This window comes from Carcharodon carcharias, chromosome 32, assembly GCF_017639515.1.
Source record: "Carcharodon carcharias isolate sCarCar2 chromosome 32, sCarCar2.pri, whole genome shotgun sequence".
In the NCBI taxonomy this organism is placed as follows: Eukaryota; Metazoa; Chordata; class Chondrichthyes; order Lamniformes; family Lamnidae; genus Carcharodon; species Carcharodon carcharias.
Genome location: NC_054498.1, coordinates 20465345 through 20483875, shown reverse-complemented (window position 1 = coordinate 20483875; position 18531 = coordinate 20465345). Strand labels below are relative to the sequence as shown.

Here is an 18531-nt window from a genome sequence, read left to right as displayed (position 1 = left end):
CTTGTGGAGGCAAAGACCCATTTTCACAGTCAGGATATTCTCCATCATGTTGTATGGTACTACCATTGTGCTAAATGGGATAGATTTCGAACAGACCTAGCAACTCAAGACTGGGCATCCATGAGGCGCTGTGGGCTATCAGCAGCAGCACCAGAACTGTACTCAACCACAATATGTAGCCTCTTGACCCAGCATATGCCCCATTCTACCATTACCATCAAGCCAGGGGATCAACCCTGGTTCAATGAAGAGTGCAGGAGGGCATGCCAGGAGCAGCACCAGGCATACCTAAAAATGAAGTGTCAACCTGGTGAAGCTATAACACTTGACTACCTTCAGTTGGTAAAGACCTTGCACCTTCTTCCCAGTAAAACAATCTGGGCCCCCTTTAATGTCTAACAATCAAATCACCCGGACTTGTTGTCAGACTTCAGAACAAGTAACATTGCCTCTTTCATTTTACCTTAACTTAAAAGGCATAGACCCCAAACATCATAATCTTATAAATCTCATAACACTACACACTCTTTAGAACTGTGCCATTAGCTGTATTTTGCCTCTCCCTATCCCTTCTGTCAAAATGCATCACTCGCACTTCTCTGTATTAAATTTCTTCTGCCACTTGTCTGCCCATTCTGCTAGCCCATGTCTTGTTGCAGTCAACTACAGTAGCATCATCCTTACTGTTTACTACTCCAAGTTTGGTAACAGTGGCAAATTTTGAAATTTTACTATGTACTCCAATATCCAAATCATTTATATACAGTAAAACAAAAGTGGTCCTAGCAATGACCCTTGGGAAACACCACTATCTACCACCCGCCAGTCTGAAAAATAACCATCTACCATGACTCACTGTTCTGTGCTTAAGCCACTTGTTTTTATCCAAGTTGACATTGTCCCTCCTATTCCATGAGCCTCAATTTTGTTAACCAGCCTTTTGTGCGGTACTTCAAACATTTTCTTAAAATCCTTGTGAACAACTTCCATTACGTTCATCAACCTTCTCCGTTATTTCATCATGTCTGTTTGTTTTGAACTAGTTGCGAAAAACAAGGTTGCAGAATGCCCTTCAGTCAATCGATTGTATATGCATTTCTCAATAGACCTTCCAGTAATGCGATACTATTCTGAAAAACAGTTCCAGTCCGTGGTGCATCTATAATTCGAACAATCTAATCCTCACTGCCTGACAGTGACCCATCTGATCACAGGATCAGATATTGCCAACAGATCAGTTGTTCCTGTTTTCAAGAAAGCTGCTTGGTTGAACTAATTGGAGCAGCAGATCACTTTGGCTAAAGGCAAGAATAAAGGTCAGGATTGAAAATGTTTCATGGAACATGGCCCAAAACGATGTAAGGTAAGGCAATGAGAAAGAGGACGGGGAGGTTAAAAAGAAAATTGGAGAAGCTGGATTGTTTTCTTTGGAACTGAAGAAACTCAGAGGAGATTTAATTAAGGTATATAAAATTATAAGGGGCCGATTTGGTGTGGATAGGAAGCCCTTAGCTGAGAGAAATGTGGCTGGCTCTTAACTGCCCTCTGAAATAACAAAGAACAAAGAAAAGTACAGCACAGGAACAGGCCCTTCGGCCCTCCAAGCCTGCGCCGATCATATTGCCCGTCAACTAAAACATTTTGCACTTTCGGGGTCCGTATCCCTCTATTCCCATCCTATTCATGTATTTGTCAAGCTGCCTCTTAAACACCACTTTCGTACCTGCTTCCACCACCTCCTCTGGCAGCGAATTCCAGACACTCACTACCCTCTGTGTAAAAAACTTGCCCTGCACATCTCCTCTATAGTTTTGTCCTCTCACCTTAAATCTATGTCCCCTAGTAATTGACTCTTCCACCCTGGGAAAAAGCTTCTATCTACTCTGTCCATGCCATTCATAATTTTGTAAACTTCTATCAAGTCGCCCCTCAATCTCCATCGCTCTAGTGAGAACAATCCGAGTTTCTCCAACTTCAAAACCTCGTAAACCACTCAGTTCAAGGACAATTAAGGGTGGGCAACAAATGCTGACCTTGCTAGTGAGGCCCACATTGCATGAAAGACTAAAGAACAAAAAAACCCTTTAAAAGATGTTAAATTGCGATCAGATTCTTCAATTGAGGGCTGATGCTTCTCCAGTCAGGAACAGCATTCACCTCATCGTCCAAGCCTCTCCCTATTCCTCCAAACAGCTAGTGGTTGGTCATTCCTCCCTGTGCTTTTTTGTACTGTAAGCTGCCTAAAGGCAGTGTGGACTCTGGGCACAAGTACAGAAGGCAATGGGTGGGGGGAGAGTGTATTTATAGCATTGATTAGGGAGTGAGGCTGACAGACCTGGCTGCTCCCTGTCCTCTACCTCCTCTTCCAAGGCAACTTGGGACTCTCTTTTTGCGCATTCACTTCTGTTCTAATCTCCCTTCTCAGTGAAACAAACCACTTATTTTCCAAGAAGCACAAGCTTGCCAAGGTGTGGGGTGGGCAAGTCCTGGAACACATGTAAGGTCCTCAAAACTGGGTGACAAACTTTCAGTCGGCAATTTCCTTGTCCTTCCATTTTGTATGCCCCCGCAGCCTCCCCTCTGTAGGTCTCCCCAGTGTTGTTTTTTTAAAATTCATCGTTGGGATATGGGCATCGCTGGCTAGGCCAGCATTTATTGCCCACGCCTACTTGCCCTTGAAAAGGCAGTGGTGAGCCGTCTTCTTGAACCACTGCAGTCCACCGTGTATATAGGGCACACTGAGGAGGGAATGAATGTTTGTGTGATGGGGTGCGGATTCAAGCGGGCTATTTTGTCCTGGATGGTTTTGAGCTTCTTGAGTGCTGTTGGAGCTGCACTCATCCAGGCAAGTGGAGAGTGTTCCACTTGTGGCTTGTAGACAGTGGACAGGCTTTTGGGGAGTCAGGAGGTGAGTTACTCACCTCAAAATTCCCAGCCTCAGGTCATGACCAAATCTTGTAGCCACAGTATTCATATGGCTGGTCCAGTTCAGTTTCTGGCCAGTGGCAACACCCAGGGTGTTGAGGGTGGGGAGGATTCAGTGATGGCAATGCTGTTGAATGTCCAAGCCTGAGTGATGTCCAGGTCTTGCTACATAGTTTGGCATGTTTCAGTATCTGAAGAGTTGCAAGTGTGACTGAACATTGCAATCATCAGCAAACATCCCCACTTCTGACCTTACGATGAATGGAAGGTCATTGATGAAGCAGTTGAAGATGATTGGGTCTTGGACATGTTCCTTCATTTAAAGTTTGCAGAAGAACGTTGAGCGGGTTAAGGGTTCATACATTGACATTTGAATGGGTCAATCTCAAGACCCAAGAACATAAAACGGTAGGAATGTTTTGGCAATCTCTGACGAGAAAGTATAAATTCAACAAGAGACAGCCTCAGGGTCACGAGCATAATGCTAGAAACATAGAACATTTATATAGCACGGAGGAAGCCATTCAGCCCATTGTGTCTGTGCCGGCCAACAAACGTCATATCCAACCTAACCCTACTTTCCAGCCCTCCTTGATCTTAACTGTTGCCTCAGGTGTAGGAATGTATGCAATGATGACAGTGGTATGCTTAGTCCTCATTGGGGTAAGCTGGGCCATCACAAGGCATCCACTTATCCCAAGGAAGAGTCACTGAGGCGCGAGACAAGCTAATTTTTGATGGAGAAGCCCAACCCATGGAGGCATCGTTCCTTCTGGAAGAGGCCCTTTCCAAAAAAGGCATACCGGCTGCTTTGTTCCTTCAAGTGACCTTCTCCTGCACATCATGTCTCACCTAGGGCGTCAATGTCGATGGTGAGGTGTCCAAGTTCCCCAGTTATTACGGCAGTGTGTTGCTTGGGTGTGTCATTGTTGGAGTTGTCCACAAAGGTCCTGACATTCCAGGTCCCAAAGTTCAATTGGACTAGTGGAAGATGCTAGTGCGTGATTATTTTTTATTGTAGGGCCAACTACCACACAGTCTCAGTATAGTGGTTTAACAGCAAGAGGTTTCCAAGAGGATTGGAGGCCAGATTCTGCTGTGAGGCATCTTTGGATGGGTGTAGCTGGCAGGGAAGGAGTAGGGAAAACATACTCTAATGAAATCCTCCTCCTGACAAAACGTGAACATGACCCTGTCATAACCAACACCCTGCTCTGCCAGTGAGACAAGCACAAGACCTTATCACAGTCCAAACACTGGCACTTGCTCGACTACATCATTGTTCAAGCAAGGGATCGCAAAGATGCCCACATCACCTGCGCCATGACAGGCCCTGTTGAACCAATCCAATCACCATCTTATCTGATCGACCATCTCCATCAGCCTGGCCCCCCTCCCCCTCAAACAACAGAGGCAACAGAAGCAATGCCGCAAGAAAATTAACATCGAAGGCCTCAAAGGTTCCATCAAGGTAACCCTTCTCAGTCAGCGCCTCACTGCCAACCTTTCAACCTCCAGCCACCAGGAGCCAGTATGTCCACAGTGACTTGTCGACCCAAAAGTCCACCATAATAAGCACCTGTGAAGTCCTCGGTCTCTCTAACCAGGAAACATCATGTCAGGTTTGACGAAAATGACCAAGAGGTAAAGGACCTAATCAAACATGAGCACAAAGCTTCCACTAACTGCAAACCACCACAGCTCAAGAGAAGAGCAGCAGTCCCACCAGCAGCTGAAGGCAGCAATGCAGCATAAAACTCGTGATACAAAGAACAAGCGATGGATAGAAAGGGCGCGAGTGATCCAATGACGTGCGCAGTTCCTTTCACGCTGTCAATAAGCCCAAGTGCTCAAGGGCTCGCCCCTCTGGGAGCCAAGCATCGAGAGGAGCTCATCAAGAGCAGGAAGGGAGCCCGTGCTTGCTGGGGAGAAAATTTTGAAGAACACCTCAGCCGAGGTTGTGTCTTCAACTTGAGCATTCCCAGCTCAATTCCTCAACACCCTGACCCAGCTCAGTCTCGACAATCCTGGTCCAGGTCACAGTTGAAAAAGTCATTCGACAAATGAAAAACAACAAAGCCCCTGAAACAGATGGAATCCCTGCCTAAATTCTGAACACAGCAGCAAAGATACACTCCTGGCACAGCTGCACAACCGCATGTCCCTCATCTGGGAAGAAGAGGGCATGCCGGAGGGTCACAGGGACGCTGTGATCGAGATTCTATTCAAGAGGGAGATGAGTCCGATTGCAATAATTACAGCGGCGTCTCCCTGCTATCTGACAGTGCTAAAGGGAATATCCTTGTAAGGATCCCCCTCAACCGCCTCCTCTCAGTGGCTGAGGAACCTGTTAAAAATTTAGCACGTACTGGCATCTTCCACTAGTCCAAATGATGTTTGGGACCTGGAAGGTCAGGACCTTCATGGACAACCCCAACAGTGACAGACTGCAGTGTGGCTTTGACCCATTGATAGGCACACAGACAATCTGCATGACAAATTATAGATAAGAGCGGGGAACAGCATCAATCACTATACATGGCCTTTTTTGACCTCACAAAAGGCCTCTGACCATAAACCGCGAAGGTTTATTTCGTATCCACCTCAAATTTGACTGCCCTCAAATTCGTCACCATCTTGAGCTTACTCCATGATGACATGCAAGCCATGATCCTCACCAACAGAACTAACACAGACCCTATCTTGGTGAAAACTGGGATCAAACAAGGCTGTGTGGTTGCACCAATTCTCTTCTCCATTTTCCTCCTGCAATACTGAACCTCACCTCACAGGTAGGGCAGGACAGAAGGGAAACTGTTCCTTCAATCCAAAGCCAAAATCACTGCAACCTCAGTCATACAGCTTCAGTATACAGATGAGGCTAGGGTGAGTGCTTCCTCAAAAGCTGAGCTCCAGGTCATTATCTACTCCACATAGGCATATGAGAAAATGAGTACTTGGAAAACTAAGGTCCTCTTGCAGCCAGCTCCCACAGCAAAACGGCGAGATCCTGGAAAATGAGGACCATTTTCTGTATCTCCAGTTGACGAAGGCAGACATACATGACGAAATTCATCATCACCTCCAGTGTGCCAGCTCAGCCTTCAGCCAACTGCGGAAAAGAGTATTTGAGCGTCAGGATCTCAAACCCGAGACTAAGGTTATGGTTTGCCATAGAGCAGCCATCGCTGCATTCCTATATGCTTCGGAGACTTGGATAACCTACACCGGACACCTCAAAGCACTGGAGAAGTACTACCAATGGTGGCAAGAAAGGTGGGACATCAGCAGGGCCCTCTCCCAAGCTAAAATGCCCAGAATCCAGGCACTAATAACTGAAAACCAGCTCAGCAGGACAGGACGTCATTCATGTGCCTGACACCCAGATTCCCGAAGCAACTGCTCTATTCAGAATTTGGACGAAGCAGGAGACTCCCAGGACGAAAGCAGAAACGCTTTAGGGGATGCCCTCAGAACATACCTGAAGAAGTCAAATGTCCCCATCATCTCATGGGAGTCCCTGGCTTCCAACCAAAATGGACAGCGACAAAAGAGGCTTCATCGGGAATGTGCAGAAGCAAAGACAGCACACAAACCTCACAACAACTTATCTACCCAACCCTTCAAACAACACCTGGATGTGGCAGAGTCAGCAGATCACGCATGAACTTATCAGCCATCTCAGAACCCATCAAACCAGAGTAGAAGCAAGTCACCCTTGATCCCGAGGGACTGACTAAGGTGGTGGTACCCCTTTTTTTTAAAATTAGTCATTTACAGGATGTGGGCATCGCTGGCTAGGCCAGCATTTATTGCCCATCCCTAATTGCCCTTATAAAGGTGGTGGTGAGCTGTCTTCTTGAACCGCTGCAGTCCATGCGGTGTAGGTACATCCACAGTGCTGTCAGGGAGAGAGTTCCAGGATTTTGACCCAGCAACAGTGAAGGAACAGCGGTGTATATATTTCCAAGTCAGGGTGGGAGTGGCTTGAAGGCGGTGGTGTTCCCATGCATCTGCTGCCCTTATCCTTCCAGGTGGTAGAGGTTGTGGGTTTGGAAAGTGCTATTGAAGGAGCCTTGGTGAGCTGCTGTAGTGCATCTTGTAAATGGTACACACTGCTGCCATTGTGTGTCGGTGGTGGAGGGAATGAATGTTTAAAGTGGTGGCTGGGTGCCAATCAGGCAGGCTGCTATGTCCCGGATAGTGAGCAGCTGCACTTATCCAGGCAAATGGAGAGTATTCCATCACATTCCTGACTTGTGCCTTGTAGATGGGGGAACAGGCTTCAGTGAGGCAGGAGACGAGTTACTCTCCACAGTAAAGTGATGGAGGGGGTCATCAACAGTGCTATTAAGCGGCACTTGCTTAGCAATAACCTGCTCACTCACACCCAATTCGGATTCCGACAGGGCCACTCAGCTCCTGACCTCATTACAGCTTTGGTTCAAACATGGACAAAAGAGCTGAATTCCGGAGGTGAGGCGAGAGTGACTGCCCTTGACATCAAGGCAGCATTTGAGTGTGGCGTCAAGGAGCCACAGCAAAACTGGAGTCAATGGAAATCAGGGGGAAAACTCTCCACTGGTTGGAGTTGCATCTAGCACAAAGGAAGATGGTTGTGGTTGTTGGAGGTCAGTCATCTCTGCTCCAGGAACTCCTCAGGGTAGTGTCCTCTGCCCAACCATCTTCAGCTGCTTCATCAATGATCTTCCTTCCATCCTAAGGTCACAAGTGGCGATGGTCGCTGATGATTGCACAATGTTCATCACCATTCGCGACTCCTCAGATACTGAAGCAATCCTTGTCCAAATGCAGCAAGACCTGGGCAATATCCAGGCTTGGGCTGACAAGTGGCAAATAACATTCGAGCCACCAAAGTGCCAGGTGAATGGCCGTCTCCAACTAGAGAAAACGTAACCATCGCCCTTGTTAACATCACTATCAACATTCTGGGGACATGCCATTGATCAGAAGCTGAACTGGAATAGCCATATAAATAATGTGGCTGCAAGAGGTCAGAGATTGGGAATCTTGTGTCGAGTAACTCACCTCTAGACTCCCCAAAGCCTGCCCACCATCTACAAGGCAAAAGTCAGGAGTGTGATGGAATTCTCCCCACTTGCCTGGATGAGTGCAGCTCCCACAACACTCAAGAAGTTTGACACTGTCCAGGACAAAGCAGCCCATTTGATTGGCACCACATCCACAAACAATCACTCCTCCACCACTGACACACTGTAGCAGCAGTGTGTACCATCTACAAGATGCACTGCAGGAATTCACCAAGGCTCCTTAGAAAGCACTTTCCAAACACACCCACTATCAGCTAGAAGGACAAGGATAGATGGGAACACCACCACCTGGAAGTTCCCCTCCAAGTCACTCACTATAGCGACTAGGAAATATATCACCGTTCCTTCACTGTCGCTGGGTCAAAGTCCTGGAACTCCCTTCCTAACAGCATTGTGCATGTACCTACACAGCATGGACTGCAGCAGTTCAAGAAGGCAGCTCCCACCACCTTCCCATGGGCAACTAGAGATGGGCAATAAATACTGGCCCAGCCAGTGAAGCCCACACCCCATGAATGAATAAAAGAAAGGCTTCCCAGCCTCTGACCTGCTTTTGTGGCCACAGTATTTATATGGCTAGTCCAGTTCAGTTTCTGGTTAATGGTAATCCCCAGGATGTTAGTGGAGGCTTCGGCAACAGTAATGTCATTGAATGTCAAGGGGAGTTGGTTTGATTATCTCTTATTGTAGATGGTCATTGCCTGGCACTTGTGCAGCACAAATATTACTGGCCTATTATCAGCCCAAGTCTGAATATTGCCCAGGTCTTGCCCTACTTGGTGAAAAAGACAACCATGGATAACTAAAGAGGTAAAAGACAACATAAAATCGAATGAAAATGCATACATTAATGCAAAACACACAGATTTGGGTAGATGGGGAATATACAAATAACAAAGGTGACAAAACATTAAGAGTTACAAAAAGGGAGCATGTAAAGAAACATGCAAGGATTATCAAAAATCAACACAAACAACTGTTACAAATATGTTAGGAAAATTAGTGTATTTAGATGATGGGTCTCTTTAAAACTGATAATGGTGAAATTGTCAATGAAAATACAGAAATGGTGGACACACTGAATAATTACTTTGCTTCGATATTTACAGCAGAGGGAGCGGCTCACATGCTAGGATTTTACAAGTAGGTGAGAACATTACAGATAGCTTAATTATAATCTTCCAAAGCTCTCTTCATTTGGGAACATTCCTTTAGATTGGAAAATTGTGCATATCATTCCACTATTTAAGGAAGTTGACTAGGAAACCAGGGAATTATAGACCAGTTAGTCTAACATCAGTTGCCAGTAAATTGCCTATCAGAGAGAGCAGCATTGATATGCAAAGGATAGGTCATGCTCTTAAAAAAAAATTTTAAAGAGGTAACTAAAGTAGTGGACAATGGATGGAAGTCTAGAAGTTATTTTCTAAAGTTCGATTAGGTAAAGTTGAAGCTTAGGAAATTGAAGGCAAATTATTGAATTGTTAAGTAATTGGCTGAGTGGCAGGAGACAGAGTAAGGAGAATGGGTATTCTAAGCAGCAGGCTGTGACTAGTAATATCCCACAAAGTATTTGTGCTAGGGCCTCAATGATTCATCGTATCTATGAAGATCTAGATGACCGAACAGAAAGCCACATAGCCAAATTTGCTGATAACATAAAAGGTAGGTGGTATTGTGAGCAGTGTAGATGGAAGCATAAAATTAAAAAAGGTATTGATTGCTTTAGTGAAGGGCAAATTTGTGGCAAATAGATTTCAATGCTGGCAAGTGTGAGGTCATCCACCTAGGACCCAAAAAAAGTGAGAAGATAGTACTTTATAAAAATTGGAAAGCTAGAAATGGAAGGCCCATGTACATAGGTCATAGCTAAGTCATGAATAGGTACAAAAAAAAAATCAGAAAGGCTTATGGAATGCTGGCCTTTATATCTCGATGCATAGGAATACAAGTGTGTAGAGATTACGGTTCAACTACAAAGCACTGGTTAGAACACACCATAAGGACTGTGAACAGTTCTGGGCACCACACCTTAGGAAGAATATATTGGCGGCAGAGGATTTATCAGAAAGATAGCTGGATGCCCAAGGCTTAAATTATGTGAGATTACTCAAACTAGGTTTGTACTCCCTGGAATTTAGAATTTCGAGAGGTAAAGGAGTTATTTGATCAAAGTTTTCAAAAATATTATGGGAAATAGATATATTATATAGAGAGAATCTATTATTGCTGGTAGGGGAGTTTAGGACTAAGAGGTGTAGTCTAAAAAATAAAGCCCAACCTTTCAGAAGTAAAATTAAGTAAAAGTTAAAATTCTACCACACAAAGGATGGTAAAAGTTTGGAACTCTCTTCTGCAAAATCAGTTCATTTTAAACCTGAGATTGATTGACTTTAGTTATTTTTGTTCTTTATTCTTTGATGGGATGTGGATGCTGCTGGCAAGGCCAGCATTTGTTGTCCATCCGTAACTGCCCTTGAACTGAGTGGCTTCCTAGGCCATTTCTGATGGCAGTTAAGAGTCAAGAGTTCTGGAGGCACATGTAGGCCAGGCCAGATGAGGTAAGAATAACAGATTTCCTTCCCTAAAAGGACATTAGTGAACCAGATGGGTTTTAACAACAATCAATGATAGTTGTCATAGCCACCATTGCTGAAACTAGCTTTACATTCTGGATTTATTGAGTTTAAATTCCACCAGCCTCCATAGTGCGATTTGAACCTGTGTCCCCAGAACATTAGCCTGGGCCTCTCGATTACGAGAGAACCCAAAGGTATTATGAGATATCAAGTTAGGCTAGCAGATCATCCATGAATTGCAGAACAAGCTCGAGGGGCTAAATGGCCTGTGTCTATACTCCAAGATAGGTGGTTGAAGGAAAAAGGAAGAAAGCCATTTAGGAATAGATTAGGCACAATGGGATTAGGGCTACTGCTTAAGTAGAGGAGAAACACGACCATGAACTGGTTGGAAACAACAGCCGACTTTCATGTGCAATTTCTGAGACTTTTGTTGGCTTAATAAATCGTGGATGTAATGCTTTACACTATCATCTGGCATTAGAGGAAACATGGTAGTCAATACTGGGAGGAGGGCAATGGTTATTGATCTGTACAGTAAAATTTTAAGATTCAATAATAGTAAATTCAGAGCGCCCTTCACCAGAAACACACTCAAACTCAAGAATTTTATTTTGTCACAGTTGCTATGTTACCTGCCCAGTGCCAGGGCCGGGAATTTTGATCAGGGCTGGAGAGAAACTTGCAGTGGGAGGGGGGGATATCCAGTTGTCGTGGTCCATGTAGGTACCAACAACATAGGCAGGTCAAGAAAAGAGGTTCTGCATAGTCAGTAGGAGGAGCAAGGCAGCAAATTAAGAAGCAGAACCTCAAAGGTAGTGATATCTGAATTATTACTTGGGCCACGTGCAAATTGGCATAGGTAAAATAAGATTAGAGGAATTAATGTGTGGCTCAAAGACTGGTGTGGAAGAAGTGGGTTCCAGTTCATGTGGCACTGGCACCAGAGCCAGGGAAAATGGGATCTGTACTTTTGGGATGGTCTACACCTTTACCGTGCTGGGGCTGGTGTTCTAGTGAGCCCCATAACTAGGAAAGTAGAGAGGGCTTTAAACCAAATAGTGGAGGCAAGGGATCAAATCTGGGAAGATATGGTAAACCAAAGTGTAGAGACAAGTCAAGAGAGAAAGGTACTAATATGGGAAATGATAAACTTAAAGGTACAGGATCAGAGAGTACAAATCCAAGAGTAAATCAGCAGATAAGGTTAGACATTACAAAAGTAATAAAGAGGACAAAGCTAAAAGCTCTGTATCTAAACACACGTAACATTTGAAACAAAACAGATTAACTGAGAGTGCAAATGGAAATAAATAAGTACAATCCGATAGCCATTACAGAGACATGGCTACAGCATGATGTAGATTGGGACCCAAATGTTGAAGGGTACATGATATTGAGGAAGGACAGGAAGTTAGGAAAAGGTGGAGGGGTGGCTCTGTTAATTAATGATGGTATTAGCACTTTAGAGAGGGCCCATCAGATGGGCAAAGCTAGCATAGATGAGGAGTTCATAGAATGTTTTTGGGATAGCTTCTGAGAACAGCATATTCTGGTGCCAACCAGAGACCAGGCTAGAAGAGACCTGATATGGTGCAACAAGGTAAGATTAATTGATAACCTCATAGTGAATGCACTCCTAAGTGGCAGCGATCATAATATGACTGAATTTTACATTCAGTTTGAGGGAGAGGAGAGTGGGTCCAAGACTAGTACTTTAAACTTAAATAAGGGAAATTATGAGGGCAAAGCTAGCTAAAGTGAACTGGCAAATGAGGTTAAGGGATAGATCAGTGGAGGGACAGTGGCAGACTTTTAAAGGAATATTTCAGAATACACAGCATACATTCCGATGAGAAAGAAAATTTCCAAGGGGAGGACCCACCATCAATAGTTCACTAAAAAAGTTAAAGTCAGTATCAAACTTAAAGAAAAAGCATATAATTGATGGGTGGCAGGTCAGAAGATTGGACAGAATATAAAAAAAAACACCAGAGAAGTAGTATTGAGAAAACAAATGGAACTGCAACTGAAAAGTCCCGGGTCCTGATGGACTCTATCTTAGAGTCTTGGAAAAAAGTGGCTATTGAGGTAGTTAATGCATTGGTTTTAATTTTCCAAAACTCCTTAGATTCAGGGAAGGTTCCATTAGATTGGAAAATAGTGAATGTAACTCCTTTATTCAAAAATGGAGGGAGACAGAAAGGAAACTACAGGTCAGGTAACTTAACATCTGTCATAGGGAAAATGTTAGAAGTTATTATTGAAAATATCATAGCAGAGCACTTAGAAAAATTCAAGGCAATCAAGCAGAGTCAACATGGTTTTGTGAAAGGGAAATCATGTTTCACCAATTAATTGGAGTTCTTTGAAGGAGTGATGTGCTGTGGATAAAGGGGAACCGGTGGATGTACTACACTTAGATTTCCAGAAGACATTTGATAAGGTGCAACATCAAAGGTGATTGCGAAAAATAAAAGCTCATGGTATAGGGGATAACATATTGACATGGATAGAAGATTGGCTAGCTAACAAGAAACAGAAAGTTGGCATAAATGGGCCACTTTCTGGTTGGCACGATGTACCGAGTGGTCTGTCACAGGCATCTGTACTGGGGCCTCAACTTTTTTACAATTTATATAAATGACTTAGATGAAGGGAACAAAGGAATGGTTGCTAAATTTGCTGACGACACAAAGATAGGTAGGAAAGTAAGTTGTGAAGAGGATGTAAGGAGGCCACAAAGTGACATAGATAGGTTAAGTGAGTGGGCAAAGATCTGGCAAATGGAGAATAATGCGGCAAAATGCGAAATTGTCCATTTTGGTACGAAGAATAAAAAAGCATATTATCGAAATGGTGAGAGATTGCAGAGCTCTGAGATTCAGAGGGATTTGGGTATCCCAGTTCATGAGTCACAAAAGGCTAATATGCAGACACAGCAAGTAATTTGGAAAGCTAATAGAATGTTATCATTTATTGAGAGGAATTGATTACAAAAGTAGGGAGATTATGCTTCAGTTTTACAAGGCACTGTTGAGACCACATTTGGAGTACTGTGTACAGTATTGGTCTCCTTATTTAAGAAAAGATGTAAATGCATTAGCAGTTCAGAGAAGGTTTACTAGATTAATACCCAGAATGGGTGAATTGTCTTATGAGGAAAAGCTGGACAGGCTAGACTTGTATCCACTGGAGTTTAGAAAAGTAAGAGGAGACTTGATTGGAACTTTAAGATCCTGAGGAGACTTGACAGGGCGGATGTGGAGAGGATGCTTCCTCTTGTGGGAGAATCTAGAACTAATGATCATGGTTTAAAAATAAGGAGTTGCCCATTTAAGACATAGATGAAAAGAACTTTTTTCTCTCAGAGGGTCGTGAGTCTTTGGAACTCTCTTCCGCAAAAGGCAGTGGAAGGAGAGTCTTTGAGTATTTCTAAGGGAGAACTAGATAGATTCTTGATTAACAAGGGGGTGAAAGGTTATCAGGGGTAGGTGGGAATGTGGAATGAAGGTTACAATCAGATCAGCCATGATCTTATTGAATGGCAGAGCAGGCTCAAGGGGCGAGTGGCCTACTCCTGCTCCTAATTCGTATGTTCGTATGTAACACATTTAGGAGACCACCGCTTTACAGGCATTCTCTCAACAAAGGGTAATTGGGAATTCACTTCCACACCTATCTGTACATTAATTAATACATGACATTGTGCTACCTTTAAAACCAGTGTACACTTTCTGAGGGAGCCAGGCTGACTGACGAAAGAAGTCAGCTGGAATGTTAGTTGCATCACAGAGTAATAGTTGCATCAAAGACATTTTGGGAGTGGGGAGAGAATTGCATTTAGTGATTATCAGAACAAACATTTCACAATTCCTCATGGTACCAGATACACCTGTACTGAAAGAATATGAAAACTGCTTTTCAATAAAAGCATGCATAGCAATGACACACTTACTATCGTGTCCTCTTGATCTCATCATCAATATTTTGAGAGCATTGTGCAAGTTGGACATTTTACATAGCAGCAAACAGCAGGACCCAGATTTGTGGTTTGACTCGTTTATTCTTACAACCTATTAAAAATGTACAGTTCATCAGTAGCATTTGTACGGTAAAATTACCACTGAAATACATTTGCTTGGACACTTATCATACAACACCAAACATCTGAGGCTTCGGATGCGAGATGGATTCTTGCTTGCCTCCACAGACAGCAAATATAATCTCAAAATATTTGACACGCTGCTTCTATCCCAAGTCTTTCTCTGTTTCTTTGTTCCCCCACCGCAGGCGGCTTTATTTCACAGTGTTCTGAATGCTCATGTCGCCCATTGTTTTTAATTTTGAGAAATGGTTTACAACAGGAGGCAGAGACAAGGCTAAAAAAACGTGGAAAAGCAGGATTTAAAAATCGAGGTGTCTGCTGTTAAATAGGGCTAGTTAAAAGAAAATATAAATCCCACAGTGACAAAACCTTGTGCAGAGAAAAGGCAGTGGTGAACTGAATGAGCAATGTAGTTCATCTTCAGACCTGAATGGGGCAGTTTTGCAATACACACACACACACACACACACACACACACACACGCACATACACATTTTACACACGAGTTTAAGTTACAAATAAAAGAATGATCAATACAATGATTATAAACTTAAAAGGAAGAAATCATGTGTACTTGCAAGGCCAGGACTCCATTCATAGCTGGTCTCTTGAGCTGCAAGCAGATAGTTCCGAAACATACAGCACACCTAGCATGAAAGACTTCAGCAGCCATACCCATCACTCCAAGAGCACTGGATGTAAATAATGTCACCTGTTGAAGGGAACTCCAAGCCATGCCTAGATCAGTTGCAGATGAAGTCAAAAGATGCGGTAGCTGTTATAACATCTTTCGAGCGACATAGTTCAAAATGCCACCTTGCTTGTAAAAGGTGACTTCCATTTCATTGTCAAACTTAGCTACAACTTTGAATGTCTTTCCTGTGTTTGTCTGCAAGACAAAATATTTAATATCAGATTATATCATGGGACAAACAAGAGTTCAGTTTTCACTCTTCTGCTGATTAAGCTTTTAAACTTATTGCATTTGAAACACTAAAAATGTTGGAAAACACTCAGACAGCAACTGTGGAGACAAAAAGGGAGTTAATGCTTCAGGTGGATGAACTGTAGTGTTAATGCTGTTTCTGTCTCCACAGATGCTGCCTGACCTGCTGAACGCTTGCAGTGTTTTCTGCATTTCCTTCATATTTCCAGCAACCGCCGTTTTTTTTTCAGAGTCTGAAACACATTTTGCTGGCTGAATGTAATCCACGTATTAAATGGACATTCAGAACAGAAACCAGAGGCAGTGGATTATCAAACACCATCAGTCCCAGTCAGAACATTCTCCAGAAACTGCAGTCAGTCTGACGTCACCTGCAGTTCTGCCTATCATTGGCACCCCCTCCCCTGCCACCCTCCCCAACCTCATTCCCAAAGCTATAACTGGGAGAGCCAAGAGTCATTACAGCAGGTTTCACAATATAGCTGAAATGCTGATTTACTAAAGAGGTGCCTGTGGGAAGAGTCACACTGTTCCAGCAAACTGTCGTCATGGGGAGGTTCGCTCACTTGGAGCTCACTTAGAGAATCACACCTTAGGGTTAAGGTGAAAATGCTGGTAATTTAAGAGCTAAAATAATATGTTTTCATTTAGATAGCAGCTGTAACACAGTGAAAATCCCAAGAGAAGAACGGACACCAGGCATCAATAAGAAAACAGGAAATCAGAAGCATCAAAGGATGGAATCTCGTGACAGCCCTGAGGCGGCGTGTTAACTATATTGAGAGAGGTCAGCGTGGAATCAGGGGTTGGGGGAAGCAGGTAAGGATACTTCCTGCCTTTACAAATTGGTGCAATTGTTTACAGTTATAACAGTATTGCTGAGAGACTCAAAGTAGAGACAAAATATGAAACAAAAAGTGTTTGCTGCAAAAACTCAGCTCTGAAGAGTCACACAGATTCAAAACGTTAACTCTGTCCTACTCTCCACAGATGCTGAGTTTTTACAGCAATTTTTGTTTTTGTTTCAGATTTCCAGCATCCGCAGTATTTTGCTTTTATCTTAGAGACAAAATATGTTCCTTTAAATTAGATTCGCCATCCGTTGCTCAGACTCATTAATGTGTAAGCCATCTTGGTTCAGAGTTTCACATAGAATAATGCTCAGAACGAAGGAAGGGCACAAACCCATTTAACTAACCATGTGCAACCTGCACTGCGATGGGCATGACCCAGTTTTCAAACTTTCTATCAATACCACAGCTTCAGGAAAGTGAGATCTCCCCTTTCATTTAAAATATGACTGTACTTAAGTGGGTACAGTGGTGTAATGGTGTTATTGGAGGGGTAGTGCAGAGAATGCAAAACTCAAATCCCCACTATGGCAGTTTGAAAACTTGAACTTAGTTTTTAAAAAATCATGAAACCAAAAGCTGGCGTTCATGGAAATCCTGAAGCTGTTGGGCTATTGTAAAAACCCAACTGGTTTCACAAATGTCTTTTAGGAAAGGAAATCTGGAATTCTTACCCTGCCTGGGCCTATAGATGACTTCAGTCCCACATCAACATGGTTCACTCTTAAGTCCCCTCTGAAGTAGCCTAGCAAACTAATCAATTTTGAAGAGGCAACTCAGGACGGCCAATAAAATCCAGCAATGCCAGTGAGACCCATAACCCAAGAGTGACTCAAGAATGAAAAAAAGTAAAGACATCCAAAACAAAAACAGAATTACCTGGAAAACTCAGCAGGTCTGGCAGCACCAGACCTGCTGAGTTTTTCCAAAGTAAAGACATGTTGTGCACTTTACCAGTGATCTCAGAATGCTGCAGCTAGTTTTTCAGCGGTGTGTGTGCGGGTGGCAGGGAGTTTGATGCTGGAGGCCAGCATTAGAAAACCTATGTATGCACTGCAGTTTGATTCAGACCCAGTGAGACTCAGGGTAAGGAGACAAAAAGAAAACTTGCCCTTTTCCCCCAATTAAGGAAGTGAAGTGCTGGGCGTGGCCTCTCGCTGCTAGACACGGTCGAAAGATCGAAAATTAATCTAACACATCAAGTATAGGATAGGTGGCATCGAGCTTGTGACTAACAGACTGTAGGAGGAAGGGGCAAGTAAGGGAAATGAAGAACTCCATAACAGGACAAGTATCTTTCCAAATGTGGTATAACTCATTGAAAGAGAACCTGTCCCCTCATGTACAAGAGGACAAGTTATCTCATGCTTCAGCTGTTGAACAGGCAAAGTGTAAGAATTATGAACAGTCACTTAATAAAATGCCTGTCAAAGTAACCTCGCTTCCAAGCACCAGAGCCTCAGACTACACTGTGCCACTCTTCCCCTGCCAGCTGTTGCTAGATAAATCATTCATTCAGTAAGCAACTATAAAAAGGGAAACAGAAAAGGAAAAACTTGAATGCGGTTTGCAGCTGTTGTTTGTTAGGAAATCATGAGTGTAAATCCCCTTAATAACAGGGCCCCATCAGGTGACCCTCGCCTGATTGTCAGCTGATTAAGACAACAAACAATTGGGTTACATAAATCCAGCAATGCATGAGATGCGACACCCCACTCCTCCCATATGTGCTAATTTAGCTGATGTGAACTCTTAATGGTGCGTCAGTCTTGAGGGAGAAGGAAGAAAACTAAATGGGGGCGGGATTCCTGCTACAATGGCCCTGGGGGGACAGCACATGAGCTCTGAGGACGGTATTGAGATTATTCTCAGCTATGATGATCTGAACGTGCCAGGACTATCCACCCAGGCTCACATGCAAAGGATGGAAGGAAGGAAGGGAGGGGGGAAGACAGTGGTTAAGAGGAAAGACAGTTTTGATTTCTCATGAGCTCTTTAGGACTTGACCAACTGATGTGTCTTAACCAACCACAATGTGGTGACAGAAAAG

At 43.6% G+C, this 18531-nt stretch overlaps 2 protein-coding genes across 5 annotated transcripts in view; both read right to left on the bottom strand.

Moving 5' to 3' along the window:
• The window catches only part of LOC121271999 (hydroxylysine kinase-like), a 54961-nt gene extending 39458 nt beyond the window's left edge, over positions 1–15503 (bottom strand). Inside the window, exon 1 of one of the 2 annotated variants that reach the window (XM_041178302.1) lies at positions 15397–15503. In XM_041178302.1, the coding sequence (XP_041034236.1) occupies positions 15397–15420 (24 nt within the window). In that variant the 5' untranslated portion in view covers positions 15421–15503. The remainder of the gene's footprint in view (positions 1–15396) is intronic. The other variant, XM_041178307.1, reaches the window with a different exon arrangement.
• Positions 14623–18531, bottom strand: part of ireb2 (iron-responsive element binding protein 2) — a 53033-nt gene continuing 49124 nt past the window's right edge. For 2 of the 3 annotated variants that reach the window (XM_041178301.1, XM_041178300.1), the window contains exon 22: positions 14623–15573. In XM_041178301.1, coding sequence (XP_041034235.1) covers positions 15463–15573 — 111 coding nt within the window. In that variant the 3' untranslated portion in view covers positions 14623–15462. The remainder of the gene's footprint in view (positions 15574–18531) is intronic. The other variant, XR_005941833.1, reaches the window with a different exon arrangement.